Source organism: Micropterus salmoides, unplaced genomic scaffold, assembly GCF_014851395.1.
Source record: "Micropterus salmoides isolate LMB-PRFRI ecotype aquatic unplaced genomic scaffold, ASM1485139v1 Ms_hic_scaffold_12, whole genome shotgun sequence".
NCBI lineage: Eukaryota > Metazoa > Chordata > Actinopteri > Centrarchiformes > Centrarchidae > Micropterus > Micropterus salmoides.
This window is the reverse complement of record NW_024040263.1, coordinates 14,943,539-14,964,344: the sequence shown is the minus strand read 5'-3', so window position 1 is coordinate 14,964,344 and position 20,806 is coordinate 14,943,539. Positions and strand designations below refer to the sequence as shown.

Genomic DNA, 20,806 nt, shown 5'->3' with positions numbered 1-20,806 from the left:
AAAAAAGACATAGTGCACAAGAACAAATATTGTATACATTTGCAAATTTTGAAGGCAATATCCAACTGTCTTGTCCATTTATTCCTCATATTAAGTTTCATGTTGATAAGCATCACCTTTGACTGTACGTAATGTGTGTAAATAAAAGTGTTCAGAGAGACTAGATAGACCATATTTTCAGTAGTTGCTTTTGGTGAGTATGGACATTGGACCAGGCCAGGATAGAGGTTATTGTTGATTACTCACCTCCACCGCCCTCTTTTCATGGAGAGCACATCTGAAATTCCAACAGTGACATGTGAAATACAGACAGCAACTCCTATGGACTCACAGCACTGCACAGGGTGCTGCTCCTCCCAGCCCTAAACATAGACCAGTTTCAGAAACAACACAACCATGCACCAGTTTTACAATATTCATTTTGGTCTATCAAACAACATGTAATAAGGGTGACCTAACCAGTTAGGTGCTTTGGGAAAACCCATTACCTAGAGAAAGAGAGTGGCGTTTACTGGTCAGTGATGGTTTCTATAAAGACCTATATGCTTTATTGTGTTCCTTTCTCATTAAAATATAGACATTTTACAATTTTTCTTTTGTCCAAATGAGAGTAGAGTATTTGTTTTACAGATCAAAGCTAAACCTAACGTGTGTTTAGGCCTCAGAAAAATTCATGTGTGACACTGCAGTTTTCTAATGCCATACAATGTGTTTAGTGTTCCTAAGTTTGTGTGTGATTGCATACACATATATCTGTATGTATTTGCTGCATGTCTGCGTAAAGATATAGAGGGTAAAATGGCTGAATGTATGTGTATGTAGACAATATGCAGCAATGCATCATTGTAATAATCCCCCTCTCCAGCCCAGTCACAAGCCAAGTATGAAGTGCTACTGCCTGGTAGCACAAAGCACAATGTGAAGCTCATGTGACTGTATTAACCTTTCAGACCTAATCTCCTGCAGTCACGGATGAGAGAAAGAGAAAGAACGAGAGATCAGAAAATTTGAAGTTAGAGAGAAGAATGCAGCAAAGCAAGCAAAGAAGAAAACAATTCAGATATGTTTTGTTTCTCCTCTGAAGCCCTCAAGTCTCAGTTTCTATCTATGGTTTGTTTTGAGATGGAGAACAGAGACTCTTGATATACAGAAGTGCAGATTTGGCACTGAATTGTCAAATAAACCAAATTGAAGCAGTGATCTCTGTGAAGCACCCCCCCGTAGCTTCAAAAGCAACACAAAGACCACAGAGAATAACACTGACATGTTCTTATACAAACACTGACAGCAGAAAAGTCTCTATTATTTCCGTAGTTAGTTTTACAGCTTGGAGCAGACTGTCAGTGTTCCTGCTGCGGAGCCAGCTACATAATAAATCTGGTGGGTCAAGGAGTCTCATTGGTTCCATGGCACAGGTTTATAGTTTTGTCACGCTGGTCTTTTGGCATGGGAGTCAATGGAGCCTTTGGTTAGGATCAGCTGATTTCATTGAAAGGCAAGCTACATTAAATCTTCTAAGAAGGGCTACTATTATAGGGCAGATCCCAGGGCAACAACTTATGATCTAACAAAGGCATATTATTTTTGTGAGGATCAGTGGAAGGCAGACAGATGTCAGACATAAGTCTGGACAGAATTCATATCTTTACCTGGAGGGTAAAGAAAGAGGGAAAAAAAGAGAATTTCACATTTCACATTGTTTTTCTTGCAACATTTAATTCCTTGGACTCATTTGCTCAGTTTAAACTCAGCCAGTTATACCTTAATCCTTATTTCCCACTGAGCCAGCCATCAATGAAGAGAGCTATTTATGTTATGTATTGATGGCTCTATGTTGCCACAGTTGATGGTACAGTGAATTAACAAGAATATAGATTATTGAATATAAAGTGTACAGATAGATGGTGCAACAATTATCACATCACGACTGAGTCTTATTCACTTGGCTGGGTCGGTATGACCAAGACAATGTTTATTATGCATTTCTGATCAACTAGTAAACTATGGTAAACTTCAACAACATACATTTTAACTAACCCGTCTGACAAAATGTCATTGTCTCAATATGTAACTGGTTTTTAAAATGACACTGAACAAGGCTGAACAGCCATGCCAGCTGCTCTGTGAGGGAAAGATGTTTTGAGCTAAATGTGATGTCAGCATGCTTACATGCTCACAATGGCAATATTGACATGATGAGGGGTAGCAGGTATAATCTTAACAACGTTCACCATCTTGGTTTAGTATGTTAGCATTTTAACAAGTGCCAAATAGCGCTAAAAACAAAGTACAGCTGAGGCTGATGATGACAGTTTTGCTGGTATTTGGTCATGAAGCAAATTACTGGAAAAATTAAAACCTGGACCCAGTGATGGCGATGACAAAGTGAATACAATTCGTCCTGAGGGGGACGTGAATGTAGATACGAGATTTCATGGCAATCCATCCAACTGGCTACAGTAACATTGAAACATTTCACTCAAAGCCACAACCTCATGATGGCAACAGAGGAAAGGTTACCAAAATCATTAGGGTTCATTGTCTGGGAATCATTAATGTCTGTACAAAATGTTATGGCAATCCACATGGCAATACAAATTTGTGATTGCAAATAACAGATGCTCTATCTCATACCAGGCTGCAACCATAGAGAAAATATATACACTTCAGTCCAAGTACTTTCTGTGTACACTTGGGATGTCTCAGTGATGCTAACCTGGATATGAATATAAATAAACTGCAGCACAAAAACTCAACTGGGGATTTTTCATTGCCTCTAGCAATACACTGTGGCTGACACCGTACATTTACAGATAGATCCCAATTAATGTAACACCTACATTCAATTTCCGTATATTCCTACACTAACCATGTCATCGTGAGACTGAAGAGTGATATGCTAGACATCCATGTAACATAGACATTCTTTGTATTATGTAACATGATAGATGTGGAAGTCTTTGTTAAACACAGCTGGAAACCATGAGGCATCACTGTATAGTTCTAATCCTAGCTATGCACACAACACTGGTAATGTATAACTAACGTAGAAGTATAGTGAATAGTGTAATGGTAGAAAGAAATGTCATATAACGTGATTGATAAAAACACTAGGAACACAAACACACGGGAAGCCCTTTCACTATTCTGTGTGAAAAACTAACTCAAGAGAATACTTCTTTTTGTCTGGTGCATGATATCATGAACTTTTGCCTACAGTATTTTAATGCTTCATTCATATCTACTTTCTTCAGCTCTATGTCAAGCCCTAATGGTAGCATCACTCATGCCCCAAACTCACAGCTCACCTATAATTGCTCCTCCAGAGTTCATTGTGTGTGTGACATGCCGCCCAAGCTTCACCACAGCCCTTGTAAGAGTCTCAAAAGCATTTAACGCTGAAGTGCTACTTTAGCCCCCACCCCCCACCCCCAACTCCCAGAGAGACACCTGGTGGTACAAACACACCTTGGGGTGGCAATATTTAACATGGCGATGTTCGTCTTTTCACCCTCCCTCCCTTCAGCGTCACCTGCTAACATTGCCCTCCCTGCCCAAGCCCAATTTACTGTCCATCCATACAGACTCTACACACACTGTATATGGCCTGTGGTGTGCACACTCACACTTGACATTTGAGCAAGATTGAAGGAACAAAAAGAGGGGTTGTAAAGAGGGAGAGACTGGGATTGTTTGGGAGTATATTTTTTCTGACAACATGGAGTACTGCTTTTTGAAAAGATTCCTATTTGTTTTGTCGATACAACACTGCACGTCTGAAGGTAGGATGGCATGCAAATATATTTTATTATCTATGTGATGATGTCATTGTATTCTGATAAAAAAGAATAACATCCTGCACACTGACTCCAAACCACAAATTTATTTAACAATTTCAACCACACATGTTATGTGTGTATAACTACGCTCCTTTTGTTTTTGTATTTTGAATCAATGAAAAAATGAGTGAATGAATGTATGATTACATGAAGGAACAAAGGATCAAATAAAAAATAATGTATGCATTAATGCCATCATAAATCAATGAATGGTAAGGATGCAGAATGTTGCTATACTTCCTATATGATTTGCAGTGATTAAGGTGCCACATATGCTATTATCATCAAACATGCCACAACCATAATCCTTGGATCTGTTCCTTGAGTGGTCAAGATTCCTTTATCATCAGTATCAATACAATACACAACACCGCTGATCATATATTCCAGGTTTTTCTGGTACAGTGGCAAGAAAAAACACCAAACACATATGATGCTATCTCCTTAGGTCTGTCTACCTCCATCCAATCATCCACAGTGGTCACCCTCCCAGATGACCAGGTCTTTCCCCAGGAACAAGAGCTGCCCCATGCAGAGGTGTTACCCGTGGTGGCCCCCCCTAGCCTAAAGGAGGTGCAGCAGGCGGTGCTCCAGGCCTCAGAGCAAGTGGAGAGCCGTAGGGCAGAGGAAGTGCTGAAGGAGTTGCTGGAGAGGGTGGTGGAGGCAGCTCTGGGGCAGGTGGAAGGAGGAGGTGAAGTGAAACCAGATGAGGCAGCAGAGCACGAAGCGGCTGGGGAGGATGAGCTGGGAGTTGAAAAAGGAGAGACTGAAAGTGGCACAAAGGTGGAGGTGTTAAAGCAGGCAGTGGAGGAGGAAGTGGAGGGTGAAGACATGGGTGCCAAGGGGGAAGATACTGGTGTTGGAGAGGAGCAAGAAGTAGAAGAGGTGGAGGCATTTGAAGATGTAGCTAAAAAGGGGATCGGCGTTCTCGAGGGGGTGGTTGAGACTGCAGTTGGATCTGTGGAGGAGACCACAGCAGGTGTAGAAACTGGAAGAGGAGAAGCAGGGGGAGTGGACGTCAATGATTCTCTAAACACTGAAGTCAGTCCGGAGGTTGCAAAGGAAACTTTAGCTGCCATGGAGGAGGCAGGGGTGGAGGACAACAAAGAGCAGGTTGTGTTGTCGGAAGAAGAAGGAGCAGCTGAAACAGAAACAAAGGAGGTAGAGGAAACTCCAGCTGAGGAGTTGGCAGTGGGTGGAGAGTCAGAGCAGGAGACTGACCCTAGCCTGACAGTGGGTGATGTGGAGCAGACAGGGGATGTATGGGGAAAGGAGGAAGCTCTGGAGAAAGAAACTCCAGTAGATGAAATGGAAGGTGAGGTGATACTACCGTCTTCTGATAATTATGAGACAGAACCCACACTAACTGTAGAGGAGCGGGAAGAGGTAAACATGGAGAAGGAAGCTGAGGGACCAGAGGTAGAGGACGAACAAGGCCATTTAATGGTGGAGGGAGGAGCTGCTGAAGAGGTAGAAGCAGAAGGTATGGAAGTGGGGGAAGCAGAAGGAGGTGAAATGAAAGGAGAGAGTGTAATCATAGAGGAATCAGTGGCACTGGTAAATGAGGGGGTTGACCAACAAGCAGGAGAAGAGGAGCAGATTACTTTGGAAACCTCACAGGGTAGTGAGGATCAAGGTGAGAAATGGTTCCAATAGAAAAAAATGCTAAATGTTGGGAATATGTTTGTGCATTGGAAACCTGGCAAATTAGGTTTCAGATTGGTGGTCTGAAACTGGCACCATGCCCCGCTAAACCTACAAACAACACCGTCAAAAGTCCCAAATAAAATCCAAATCTTCTTGTGGACTTGCATCCAATTTTATTAATGAGATTCATATTTCAGCAGCATATCCTTATCTATTAACTATCTGAAATGTTGAATATGTAAAACCTGTTCATAATTTAGGTCACAAAAACCTAAAACTGCAATGGTAATTATCTTAAAATGTTCAGTTGCATTAGACTCAGCAGCTTTAGTTAAGCTTGCATTGTTTGCATCTTAACCCACTTTAAGAGAGGAAAGCTTTTAAATGAAGATTATAAGCCCCTTTAATACACTTTACAATAATATTGGTTACCAGCCCATGTCCTGAAAACACAAAGGTAAAAACCGTCGCTGCTCTGGTTGTGTGAGCCGTGCACTTTGGTGAGGAAATGAGCAGGGGGTTTTCAACTAGCTTTTGGTAGAAAGCCCTTGAGAAAATGTTTACTCAGAATATCTTGACAAGGACATTAATCATTTATCAGTCGAAACTTCTCTTAAAGCCCGATGATTATTGTGACACATGCAAACGCTGATATGCTAAGTACACATTCTGCACTATAGAGGTACTGTGATACTATGAGTTAGCTCACAAATGCATACAAATCATGACCAACCTGCTACTCTCAGCTGCAGCACATCTACGCATTATTCTACATTCCATAGGTCCACTCGACAGACCCTAAACCTTGGCCTCTTGGCTTAATTTTCATGTGTGTGTCACATACCAAACCCTTCTTCTAGAAGTGCTGGTCATCTCTGCACAAGAGCCCAAAGACAGAGCCGACGCCACCATAGAGCAGAGCACGGAGAACCAGGCTCCCACTCCAAGCCCATCCCTAGGTGAGGTGGAGACCGGACAAAATAACCTTGGTGATGAGAGCTATGACAATGATATCATCACCCCAACTGATGACCTTTTGCCACATGACCCTATTGGGGCCCAACCTACACTGGATAATTTTGTGAAGGATGTTCTAACTGAACCCCCTCAGGCAGAAGGGGAGGAACCAGGGGAGGCCAATGAGCTGGTGGAAGATACACCCGGAACCACAGGTAAAACGGACTATAAAAAGATATCAAAATATAAAAGGAAAACACACATTACAGTTGACTTCTTGGGCCCATATGAACTCTTCTGGTTTTGATCAAATTCTTTCTTAATGTCTGGCTAAAGAAACGTTTGAGGGGAATTGAACTTTAAAATAAAAATAACACATTCTCAAGAGGATTTTCAAAACTGTGTTTCAGGCTATAAATGACTTTGGGTATATACTACAGCAGATTTTTGGCAGCTTAAAACTTGGGTAGAATAAAGTAGAGCAAAACAGATCATCGCGATTCTGCCAACAAAATATGCAGATGGCCAAGTTGATGTTCCATTTGATGTTCCATTTGAATAAGCAGTGGAGCAGTAACAACACACTCTGACTGGCAGGGTAAGACCAGAAAGTTGGGACCATCTCATAACAATATGCTATATTCTACCTCAGTAAAATGGGTGAAAAGTATTTAACTTTAAACTGTTCCCATGCCCCTATGCATCACACACATGCCCATTTGAGCTAGCCTAATTTAAAACAGAAGGTATGTTGTGTGAAATGATGTGACAGTAGAACAAAAAAGCCTCTGTTTTTGTGCAGTTGAGTGTCAGTTGATTGAGCATATTCTTCTTCAGATATTTATTTTTGATGCTAAAATTAACTTGTTTGTTTATAAATTAATGTATTTTCACCCCTAATTCCAACACATCCCTCCACTTCTGCTCTCCCTTTTTTGCTCTCTCTCTGCCTTCATGTATCTGTTTAGAGACAAGTGAGTTAGGCCTGGACTCATGGAAGATTGGGGCTATCACTGCTGCGGTCTTCCTGGTTTTGGAGACAATTGTTATCATTATCTATATCCTCAAATGTCGCAACACAAACAGGTGGGTAGCACAAGTTTCTTTGCACTTTATTTCCAGGAAAACTCATTCAAAAAGGTATCTTGTATCCCAAACTTTTGTCGTAGATTTAAAGTACAGTCCAAATCAAATGTTCTTTACTTTATACTGCTCAACTTTTAGCCAATATTATTTCCTGTTGCCTGCCATCCATTGACATAATTTGGGAAAGCTAAGCTACATTATACATCCAACAGCCTCATGCAAAAATAGATTTCCTTTACAACTTTAATTTTACCATACGGTAGCGTGTTTTTTTCTTCTGGTTCAGTATTTGTAAAACAGCCTCTTTTCCTCTCTTTATTTTTTATGAATGACAATCAAAGCAATACTTGGTCTGTATGCACAATAGTACCAACCATATCCCATTGCTTCTTCTCTAATAGCCAAAATAAGCCATCTGATTGCAAGCTGTAGTACCAACAGAGCTATAATCACAGATGGGACTTACAGCAGTGCTGGTACACGATTGCTTTTGATACTGCCCAAACTGCAGCTAACATTTCCACACTGATAGATGATGACTTGAGGAGACTGTGCTCAGCATTGGTTCTGTATTTCTCTCACAAAAAGATAATCATCTTTCATCAGTAATAAGCTGTACTAGTTTGTTTCCTTTTTCACCACATGACCACATTGATTTGTAGATGGGCAACAACAGTAATTTCTGAGATTTTGTGTGTTTGTTTGTGTGCATGTGTGTATGCAGTGCCCTACAGCGGTCATGTGAGGAGGGGTGTGTTGAACCAGAGGCAGCTACAGGAGGTGACTGCAGTGATGACACACTTCCTGCAGGCAATGGCGACACTCAACAGTATGTTCACATAAAATCTCTCCAACATCTAGCCTATATAGATTTATACAGATGGGCAGGGGTGGGAAGTAACTCATTACAAGTAACGGAAAGGATTAAAAAAAGGTATTTGTTTTAGGATTGGTAATTTTTCACATACCTTTACTTGAGTATTTTTGGGCCAGTAATTTATTTTTAGCTACTTTTAAATGGTGAACTCATTAAATATAATGTCATGTTGAAACTGAGCTTAGCTTTCACTCAGTAGGCTACCGGTTTTTTAGGAAACAATCATTTTTGCGAAGCCCAGGGAGAGAATAATATGGGTGGATTAAACAGTCCTGTTGGACACAAGTTGCACAAGTCTCCCTCTAGACTTACCCTACTTCATTAAACAGTGTGCTGCTCCCGTGTTATTGCCACAATAATTCTTTATTTTGTAAAGATTATGTTCATAGATGCTTTAGGAATAATCATGTTGTACTGGGTGCTTTTGGAGAAAGCAAATCAAATGCAGCTCCCTTAATACCAAAGCAAGTGGCTTGGTTGGCTTTATGAACATATCAAGATAACAACAAATAAAGGCCACAAGTATGATTGACACATTGCAAGTATGATATTTGATCTTATCTATACCTTCATGTAGATTAAAAAAATTTAAATAATTGTATTAAACAGTAAAAGCTAAATGAGAGATAATGATGCACAGCGGATGGAACTGTTATTATTCCAATAAGAAACTTGAGCCTTGACTTATTATAAAATGACCTGCACACACTATTGAGTAGTTTATTGAACTGGTATTGGTATATTTTTATTTGATTAGGTTTGTCAAATGGTAATTTTTACTTTTACTTGAGTGATTTTTGTGAGAATAATCGTACTTGTAATTGAGTAAAGATTTTCAGAACTCTACCCACTACTGCAGAGGTGTGTGTGTATGTGTGTCTGTTTGTGTGTTTGTATTTCGATGTCAGGAACCGTTCATCCAATCGACTTGGAACGTGGCAGGTGTGTTCCTGCAGACCCACGAGAGTGCAGTGTCGTGTTTGGTGCAATTTGAACACACAACACAATCAGAATTAATAAATATACTAGAGAAAAGCACAGAGCGAGCTCTGCAGCAGCAACGGCAGGGAACACTTGCGGTGGCACAGCGGGGCGGCTCGAGCAGGCGGGGTTTATGCTGCTCTGCAACAGCGAGAGCGGGGTACCTTTACGGGGACGGAGCTTATATGCTCTAATGTGGTAGTGAATTGTTGATACGAAGTTATTGTCATCACGCAGGTTTAATATTAGAAACGAATGTGTTGAAATGGAGAGGTAAGACTTTTACGTTAAGTTCTAAGGAAGCGCCGAAAATCTAGCAGTATCTCCGCCATTGTCATGTTATTTCAGTGTTATTAATACTATAAGTAAGGGGTCATCATAAAAGTTTTGTTGTCTGGTTAGCTCAGTCAGTAGTCCGCAGGCCTTTCAATCGGACGGCTGTGTGATCGGTCCTGCCTTGTGTGAACAACAAATTAACTATGAAGAAATGTTTCACATGCTCACAATAAAGCATGTGTTCGAGTGTGTACATACCAGCGATTAATCCACATCCATCAACCTATGGAGTAGTATTTTAATTTCCCCAGCATCTCCAGGCAGAAAGTCCTGCATTTGGCATTAAGGGATTTAAAGAGATGTGTCAAGAAAGCCACAGACTCCTTTGAATGTCTTTCAGAACAGAAAAGTAAAAGCTCTCAATTCAACTCGAAATAAAGCATCGCTGCAAAAAACTTTCTTGCGCTTTTATTTTGTAGGCACTTAAGAGGAAGTGATTACGTGAGTAACTGTTGCAGACATGACTGAAATCTATTTCCTCACCAGCCACTACCAAAGTATTTATTTATTTCTGCAATTAATTTGTATATTGTATTGTATTTAAGACGTCTATTGCCGACCACTGCTGTAGGTGAAACCAATGAGAGACGCACATTTTGAACAAAAAGCACTGGGAGGCATTACATCGGTCCCTGTGAAAGGGCACTGCACTAGTACATTTATTAAAGCAAAGACAAATATCTCATGGTCAGCCTTCACCAGCCTTCATCACAGATTGAACATAAGGACAAAGTTCACTGAACACTGTTATGTTAGATTTATTGGGAGCTATAAATACAGTATGCTGGTCTTTTATCACATTTAAACCATTTCAAGGTTTCATTTCAAGGTTGACATTAACTCACTGAGCTCAGAATGTACCTCTCTGCTAGGCTCATCCTTTCTCTCAAATCCCAAACTAGAATCAGATTTTCTGCTATCAACCAAACACACTTCTACGGTATCAGTCTCCTAACACTATCAGTCACTAACACTAGCTGGATGTCAGATTTGCCCATTGCCAACCGACTAAAAGTAGTGCACTGACCTGAAAACTTGTGGTTCATAGGAACCACCAGTTGTGTGCTTCTCAGCTGATTCCCTCCTGGCTATTTTATAAGCTATGCGCTCAGGAGACCGCTCACTAGGTCACATGAGAGTGTGAGTCCTGTAAACCCAAAGAATTACCCTGTAATGCCACTATTTTTCCTAATCAGACTAGCAGGCTTGGATCAATAATAAGCCAAAGGTGTGTGGGGGGGTGGGGTGGGTGTTGACCATGTGAAAGTATGGAGCGAAGATATGAGAAGAAATTTGAAAAAAGACAGAGTCTCTGTATATAAACAAAACTCATGGGCACACTCGAAGTTGCGTGTATGTGATCCTATGAGTGCAAGTCTGTTGCTTGTGCAAGTGAAAGTGTGCAAGACATAAAAATAAATCTGATGCGTGCCTAGCACAGATGATAACAAAGCTGAAAACACTGAATTATTAAACAGGCGACAGAGTCATCTTGAAATGTGTCCTTGTTAAGAGGCTTTATAGCAGCAGTGACAATCCAGATGTCATTGGAAGAGGGAATCACTTAAAACACCGCCAACAAACACCAGAAGTCACTTTTAGAATAGTATCTTAAAGTTACATCTTTAGCAGCAGTATCATCTCAACAACAAGGCACGGGGTGTTGCTCCTTGTACATACAGGCATGCCAGTATCTGCGATGCAAGGCTAACATATCCACTGAGAGTAGATGAACTGTGAACTATCTTGTTTCTCTGACAAGATATTAATTTTGATCATTAAGGTGATTATGTTTTGTACAGCAGGTAAATGGTTTTCATTGAACCAAAGATATTTGGTTAGTATTTAACCACTAATTAGTATTTTATTCAGAAGAATATTTTAATTGATGACAAAATGGTGGGTTTGCAATCACAAGAAGGGACTGCCTCTGACTATTATTCTACAACCCTGAGGCAGACCAGCTAATGCTGTATTCTAGTAGCTGTTGTACGGGCCTTCCTTTATTTCTCCTTGGAAATTGGTAATTTGTAGCACTAACATCATGTAGCATATAGCCACTTGGAAAGCAGGAAGGCACGGTCTGACCGGGAGCGTGGGATTTGAAATGAATAGTACTGGCCATTAAGTTGGACTAATAATTGAGAATAAAAAGAACGAAAAGTGAGGTCCACAAGTAAATTTAACAAAAAAGTCCAAATCGCCAAAAAACATTTATTATACAAAATGATTTATATTACAAAACAGCTGCAACCTGACCTAGAAAACCTAGTACTTTGGTGGGCAGATAGCAGAATTCTACTGTGCACCAATGCGGCACTGCAGCAGAGGATGTAATGACTAACCACAATGCATTTTGGGTAAGATGCAGCCGTTTAGTGTACATGCATTATACATCTGGGATGACAGTTAAGATGGCGGTTTGGATACCCTTGAGGGTAAATCAACTAGGGCACGTTAAACCACATGCAGCACTTTTAGATATTCTTTCATCCAGGACACCATCACCTGCAATCAGGCAGTAATTTCAAGTGATCTGTTTTTATCTGGGTGTGTCATTACATCTCAGTGTATGTCCTGCCACCACAATTTGTAAGCTTCTCCATCTGGTGTGGAAGTCATTAAATAAACAGACCTTGCAGTGAAAATATTCACATTTGCTCACAACCATATTCAACAGCAGTTCAACAGCCATTATGAAAACATCAAATTAAGTAGTGTTTGAATTTTACTGGTGCCCTAAGTGTCCCATCAGAATGAGCTTTTGTTTTCATTTCAAGCAAAATAGATTTTATCCTCTTTTGTATCAAATCTGTCAGTGATTATTCCTATCAAACAGCCCTGTCTTTTCCCATTGTGTTTATTTATCCATTACAACTGTTCAATGGCTGCCATCTGTCCTACTGTCCTCTCTACCAGGATAGCAGCACTTGACCAATCTGATGTGGCTTCAACCCTGGCCCAAAACAAAGAGCAGCACGAAGAGGAGCATGCGATATCCATGTCTGACCTCCCGCCCAGCTCCACAGAGGAGTTGGCCAGCACTGGACTGGGACCAGACTCCTCACAAGACCTCAGGACTTCCATTCTCTAGGGGGTTCAACTGTTTTGTCTGTTCCTACTGGGTCTAAATAAAATCCCTAAAGCCACTCTCCATCCTGGCACCCAATCCCAATTTACCCAGACCACCAGTCAATTGCCCTAAATTCTTAAACCCTTACCAACCCAACACAGACTGCCTTGGATTCTGAGTGTAATAACTACTGTATATGTAACACATTTGTATTTGGTGTTTATGACTATATGTCTGTCTGTGTGAGAGTGTGTAAATTGAAAGAAAGGGATACAGTAACACACTTGGCATGCATGGATGCGTAGGAGTGTGCATTAACAGGTGAAGCGCACTTGAGAGAATGAGTGAACAGGAAGAGCACGTTTTAAAATACTCATGTGAGGTAGAGTGTGTGTGCGTGTGTGTGTGGGTATGTGTGTGTGCAAATGTGATAAAATTTGTTATGAATCTAGTTTGATGTCTGTGAGCTCTTTAGGCTAGAATGAAATTGTTAAGAAATGTTTTTCATGCTGACCAGTTCATGCTGATGAGTGATCAGTCATGCTGTACAAAACTGTTGAACATGATGTAAATGGAGTAGTGGGTATGGCCAATTTTCCCATTTTATCATTAGTACAATTTATTCACACACAAAGTGCTTTGGCGGTACCATAGAGTACCAGATCTGCATAGTCTCATTAAAATGTCCAAATCTGGCCTACAAAAAATGTATTGAGATGAAGTTTAAAACTTGATTTGATTTTTAATCTCCGGACCTTTGTCATCATTTGTGATTTGAGAAGAACCAATTAAAATGATAATGTTGATTGTGTTTTCGTTCTTGGGTTCTTTGATTCTAGGGCATGGTTTGAAAACAGCACACAGATCAAGTAATTAGATGGAACAAATTACTAGTTTGTGCACACAAAGAATCAACATTTTTTCCCCCCAGACACCTGACTGCCTCCACAGATAACAAACCATTATCATGTTTTTACTTGCCTGAAAGTGACAAAATTTACGCAAGTAGGACTTAAGGATGAATGCAACCTCACAGCACACATGGGAGAAGTTTCCCCTCAGGGCTTTCTGTCAAAAACACTTTCTGCCAGTGACCGTGCAAACTGCCGTCATTTCGGTTATGATCACAAGGCAAATGAATGAGTGCTTGAGAGAGAACTTGAAGTGTATCCATGTATACTGTGTGTCTCCTGTTTGTGTGTGTGTGTGTGTGTGAGCTTAAACAAGCTCCACAAAGGTCCGGTCATGCGCTCAATAGCTATTTAAGCCAGTAGAGGGGAATGGGCCGACTCTTGGGGGCAGACAGTTCTGCAGACAGAGAGGAGCAGCATGCACAGTCAGAGGTAGGGGAAACACATTATACTGATGCTTTCTCACATAATGAAATGCAGAATGCAACTTAACAGTGTGAATGATGGCTTCAGCACCATTTACAAACTGAAAGTGGACATGACACTAATGTACAATTTAGCTACTGGCAAAGTCACAGAATGAAAATCAACTTTTATTTCAGATAAGGATATATCTACGACATATAGCCACATTGGTGGAGTCATGTATTAATTAATTCATAATATACAGTATCTCTGAAAAAGATATGTAAAACACTTTTTTCCCGAAGTTGTTTTTAATTGTAACTTTTTTGGGTGGTTGTTATCACTGTTTTGTTGTAAAATTGCTGCCGCCAAACTATTGGTCACTCACTTCATTCATTCTCAATCAACAAGTTTCAAAAGACAAGCAAATATAACTCCAAAAAAGGTTGAAGCATTTCATCTCTTCCCGTTCTATTGTTGAAAGCATTTCTGAACTTGTAAGAGTTGAAAGCTAATGGCTTTGTGAATTATGAACAGTGACTGGTACTGCCCGCAGGGGCATGTAAGAACTGAAGTTTCGGAATAATGTTAAAACAACTGGCTTTAACAAGAGAACACAAGATGAGTGAGTTGCTCTTGAGCGTGTGTGAAGTGCATGTCTGCAGTGTATTGAATTTTTTGTCTTCATCTTACCAAATGTGTGCTGGGATGGACTCAACAACCCTGAACATGATAAGTGGTTTAAACAAAGATGGATGGATGGATGTACAACAACAATTCTCACCATGTAAACTGTATCTACTCTTTTTTTGTGTTTCTGAAATTCCTAACCTACTTTATTCTTAACTTATTTGCCCATCTAAACCACCTCATGTACCTAAAATCTTCCCTCTGCTTTCACCCTTCCTTCTCTCTGTACTTTGGTAGCATGTGGAGAGTGTCTGTCCTGATGGTGACCCTGTGCGCCACACTAACGCTGGCCCAGTTCCCCCGGGAGTGCGTCACCCCCGAGGGGCTGCGGAGTGGCCAGTGCTGCCCGTCTCCTACAGGGGCGGCAGGGGATGAGTGTGGCTCCAGCACAGGAAGGGGGCAGTGTGTGACCATCACAGTAGACAACCGGCGCCATGGCCCCCAGTACCCTTACGCTGGGCGCGATGATAGAGAAAGGTGGCCGCTGAGATTTTTCAACCGTACATGCCAGTGTAATGGGAATTTCAGTGGCTACAACTGTGGCCGATGCAGACACGGGCTGACTGGAGCAAACTGTGATCAGAGGATCTCTGTGGGTAAGAGAATGGATGCTGCGGTCTAAACTAAGCTTTGGCAACCTAAAAATTCAATTTCTATCTCCTACTGTACCATTTAAGATCCCGGTGGGCCTCAAAGACGTAGGAAAATACATCAGTCGAGGGAATGAATGCAGCATTTATTGTTAGGGAAAGGAAATGTCTATGTTAATTTTTTATGTAACTATGTAACATTTTTCTTTCCTCCTCTCGCCCTGCGTTTCTCCTACACCCTTTTCTCTCTCTCTTCCTGCCCTAATGTCTTCCTCTACCCCATTAACCTCGCCCCAGTAAGAAGGAATATCATGCAGATGAGCACAGCTGACAGGCAGGCATTTGTGAGAGCGTTGGACCAAGCTAAGAGGACTGTCCACCCTGACCTGGTCATCTGCACACGACGGTACATACATAAGCATTATATATAACATTATTTCAATAATTCTGTATGGGCTTGATTGCTAAGAATATTTAACTGACTTAATGAAGTAATTTCAAAGGAAGACTGGTCTTTATTCAGCCAGTCTTTGGTCTCATATCAAGAACAGGCAGCCAAGCTTTGCCCAAGGACCTGCAGGCTCAGTCAAGCTGAGTCTGGCAGTTGAAAGCTCCATAATACAGCTTTGGGTGAACTCATGCTGTGTTTTGAAAATTATCAGTAAAATCATAAAACTTCTCATGGCAGCTTTCTGTTGAAGCTGCAGGTGGAAGAGCAAATTATCAGTTTAGTCAGGAGTAAAGGGATTTATAATCTTCTAAGTAACAGTACATAAATCTGTGAATAACCTCCTTCCAAATCAGCTGAGGATTGTATTAAATTAATTTTTGAAGCAATTCTCGGCTGCAGGTAGAAGAACCCTTTTAATGTCCTAATCATTTATTTTTAAAATGCCTCCTGTTTTAATGGCTTCACCCAGGATCTTAACTACAGGCCCCATTTTTAAAGCCAAGTCCCTCTCGGCAGCTATACACAAAATGAAGTGTACACAAATTGTCTACCAATTTGTAGTTCAACTAAAACCATATATTCTCACGGATCAAATCAACCAATATGATGTTGGAGACATTGAAAAGTGAGTGGATAAACAGTTTTTTCTTTTTTTCCCCACTGCTCCCCTCATCTGTAGGTACCAGGAGGTGTTTGGGCCTGATGGCAACACCCCGCAATTTGAGAACATCACCATTTACAACTACTTTGTTTGGAGCCACTACTACTCTGTTAGTAAAACGTACCTCGGGCCAGGCCAGACCAGCTTTGGAGGTGTAGACTTCTCCCACGAGGGCCCAGGTTTTGTCACCTGGCACCGTTTTCATCTGCTGCAGCTGGAGAGAGACATGCAGGTGAGCTGGGGGGAAGGGCGACCGAGGTGGGCAGTGGAAAAGGAAAAAGGGAAGCAGAGGAGGCTTTTGGGCTGATGGAGTGATGAAGAAAGTGGGGACAGGAGAAGGGATAATAAGGGGAGGAAGGAAAGATTGCAGGGATTTGAAGAGATGGAGACAGAGCGGAAAGCTATCATGCAGGAGAAAGTGGGAGCAGGGAGGTAGGAGAGCAGACAGAAGTAAAAGAGAAATATACCAAAGTGGGAAATGGTGAAAAAAATGAGGGACTGAAGGTGCAAAGACGGAAGGAAAATGAACTGCATCGTTTCATTAAACTATATGTTTTTTACACACACATATATCTATTGATTAATCCATAAACACCTGCTTTGTTCTTTTATTCCATCCACTGTGTGCAGCGCATGCTGGGCAACCCCACCTTTGCCCTGCCCTACTGGAACTTCGCCATCGGAGGCAGCGACTGTGACATCTGCACCGACGACCTGATGGGAGCCAGGAGCACCTTCGATATAAGCTCCATCAGCCCCAACTCTGTCTTCTCGCAGTGGAGGGTCATCTGTGAGAGTGTGGATGACTACGACACTTTGGGCACCGTCTGCAACAGTAAGGACACTCGCAGGAACACACATTATATATTGCCCCGCACTGTGCAACACAGCAGTGTTGATATACAGTGTAGTCTCAGCTGCATCGGAAAAGAGGGCAAAGAGCTCGTAAAGAGAGCATGTAGAACATAAGCTGCTATAAATAATACCTCACAGCTGTGCTGCATTCGATATTGCTCGCTATTACTACAGTTTTGTTTGAAACTGCTAAACAACTTCTTCTGAGTTGCTGTCTGCATCCAAAGTGCTGTACAGTTAAAACGCAGACATCAGAAACACACAGTAGTTTTTTAAGTGTTAATTCCCAGTGGATCAAGTGGTTTACACTAGAATAAGGCTACTCATTGTAACACTGTAATAGGCTGGACTTGGTGATCTGATTTGCAGGGATCGGATCTCATTCCACACTGGTACCAGATTACAAACCCAAATAACTGCCTTTGCTTTAGTTTTCAAATACACCTAATTCATAATTTCTTTTTGCATCTGGTATTGTGGAATAATATATCAATGCTCTCTTACCACACTTTACTAAACACATTAAGGGGAGTCTTTTTTTGAACAATTGCATATGTATAAAAACATGCTGAGGGACTTTGGTTACAGGTAGAACATGTGAGTGGCCAACGTGTGAGCCTCATTACTGTCTCATTAATCCCCTTAGAGAGTCATGGCAGGCCTGGTATTTCCTGCGTCAACAAGCAACATCTCTTTAAATGGGTTAGGGGGGTTGCCTCATTTGTGCATGTGCTTGTTGAAGACAGGAATCTAGCACTCTACTGGTTCCTTTGATCTGAGGGAATAATCTTCAAACAGACAGACAACGCAGTTATGTAGCCTTCTGTTTATGTGCTTGTGTGTGTTTGTGTATATGTGGGAGAGAAAGCACACACCAAAAAAAAGAAAGAATGAGATCATGTGTGCAAGAGGGGGGGGGGAATCTTCTGTTCAGTCACAGAGCTCCCACTCACTACTGTTGACTTTTAGTGAATAATTCAAAAAGAAAACTGCCACCCTGTCATGTTCAAGACTGATCAAACTAGTCTAGACTCCCACATAGAATTACGTAGTTAAATAATACAACATTTCTAATTATCTTTCTTACTATTTCTGTGGGGACCACTGGTCTGGGTGTGAACTACAATCTGAGTGCCCTCCTAACCCAAAAACTGTAACTATTCAAATGGTCTGATGTCTGATTGCAGAGGTAATTTTATTTCACGTGATTTAGATAATATTATCTCTGACCTCAGGTTCTGTCCTTATCACCCAGGCTCAGAGACCATTCCCATTAGGAGGAACCCAGCGGGCAACGTGGCCCGGCCCATGGTGCAGAGGCTGCCAGAGCCACAGGATGTTTTGGACTGTCTGCAGCTCAACACCTTCGACACGCCACCTTATTACTCCACCTCCTCCGAGAGCTTCAGGAACACCATTGAAGGTGCGCAGTTATGCGTCACTGCTCAGAATCAAAGCAGCGCTTAAGATTTAACATCCACCCAAGAACTGAAGGGGGATTTTCAGGTTCAGTTGGGCTCAGCTCAAACTACAGAGCTGCTTAAGTACTGTGTGACTGCACGAATACAAACACAAAGCCAGAAACACACACTCACACACATACACACTAGAGCCACATATGGTTAGCTCCATCACAGCATTTGTTGTTCCTAATTTTGGTAAATCAGAGCTTTCATTTAATGGCTTTGTTGTTCTGTATTTTCTAGGCTACAGCGCCCCCCAGGGGATGTACGACCCAGTAATCCGCAGCCTCCATAACTTGGCCCACCTCTTCCTCAACGGGACGGGAGGGCAGACTCACCTTTCGCCCAATGATCCCATCTTTGTCCTGCTGCACACATTCACCGATGCGATCTTCGACGAGTGGCTCAGCAGGCACCAACCAGGTACACACAGACTGATGAAACTAGATGAAACGTAACTCACTCAGAAGAATGAATGAATGGACAAATGTATTTTTTCTCATCCTGCAGGTGATGTAGTCTATCCTGAGGAGAATGCTCCAATTGGGCACAACCGGAGATTCAACATGGTTCCTTTTTGGCCTCCTGTTACCAATGCTGAGATGTTTGTCTCTGCCCCAGAAAACCTGGGATACTCCTATGAGGTCCAGTGGCCAAGTGAGTTGCAGCCCACACACATGCACACACACAAAAACCAATGACCCCTGAACACCTCCCTCTTTTTCTCCATAGCTCGTGTCTACACCGTGTCTGAGATCATCACCATAGCCATTGTCGCGGCGGTGCTGGTGGTGGCAATAGTGGGTGCCGTCATTGCCTGTGCCATGCGCATCCGCTCTTCCCGCTCAGCTGAGGCCCTGGAGCCACTGCTGGGAGAGACTTTCCAGCGTTACTCAGGCGATGACCGGCGATTGGACAAATCACAGTCTGTTGTCTAAATCCACGCCTTTCTAGACAGGCCTTAACATTTTCATGCAATTGTTTTGCTTTTTTTATTCCCTTACTTCTTCTAATAAAGCTGAACTGGTTTTGAACCCAGACTCTGTGTGTCTGTGTCAGTGTATTTGCTATAAATTGTAGGGCTGGCAGAGTGTGGCAGATCTTTTATGTGACACATCCAGCAGAGGAGATCAGACTGCAGCAAACAGGTCAAACTGCCTGCTGCAGCTCAGCTTATAATGAATGGTAAATTGCTATTGGTTGCCATGACAGGGGGCTATTTCTCCCCTAAAGTGTCCCTTCTTCAGCTCCCAGTTGCTAAAATGTTCATGCAGACAAAGTGTGATGTTTGTATTCCTATTCCTTTCATTCTGCATTCAGTCTAGGCTTATTACTGTGTGACTAATATGCTGTACGGTATGAACAGACCACAGACAGGTCTTAATACTACATGCCTTTTGCTGCAGGCACGAATGTGCTTGTCTGGAGCCTGAGGCTAACGAGCAAATCAAATCACTTAGATTTAATGTTGCTTCCTCACCAATGAGTCCGATCATGCAGTGTCTTCATAACAACACACACACCGCCCCCATGTGGATATAAGACATTACTGCGACAAGAGGAGAAGATTTAATTAAGATTTAAAACAGTTGTGTACTGTTTTTGGTCTCACAATCTTAACCATATAGTTAACTCTGCTGCATGTTGGGAATAGCACATGTCGGGCTGAATAAGACCAAAATTAAAACTTAAGAAGGACTAAGCATAATTAAATACGACACTGTCAACATTTGTTATAGTGGTAGGAAGAGGAGCAGGGTCGGAGAAAGTGCAACGCACTCGTTAATGGCGACTTTAGTTTCAAACTCTTGTGTTCACCTTAACCTTGACACAGTTAATTGGAAGTGTGTTCTGGCATGTATGCGATTTGAGCCACATAGGCCTACTCAAATTGTGTTTTACATATTTATATAAAGACTTCACCAAAACCGATTTAAATTATAATTGAAAGGCATTACCTATGGTGAGTTCTGACCTGTGCACG

At 41.7% G+C, this 20,806-nt stretch overlaps 1 protein-coding gene across 1 annotated transcript; it reads left to right on the top strand.

Annotated features, from left to right (window-relative positions):
* Positions 1–14,002: 14,002 nt before the first annotated feature.
* On the top strand, positions 14,003–19,862 carry tyrp1b (tyrosinase-related protein 1b). The gene is made up of 9 exons (XM_038713558.1): positions 14,003–14,139; positions 15,040–15,398; positions 15,690–15,798; positions 16,523–16,736; positions 17,135–17,339; positions 18,615–18,782; positions 19,066–19,245; positions 19,333–19,479; positions 19,555–19,862. The coding sequence occupies exons 1-9, from the start codon at positions 14,126–14,128 to the stop codon at positions 19,758–19,760; spliced, it is 1,602 nt and encodes a 533-aa protein (XP_038569486.1). The 5' UTR covers positions 14,003–14,125; the 3' UTR covers positions 19,761–19,862.
* The last annotated feature ends 944 nt before the right edge of the window (positions 19,863–20,806 follow it).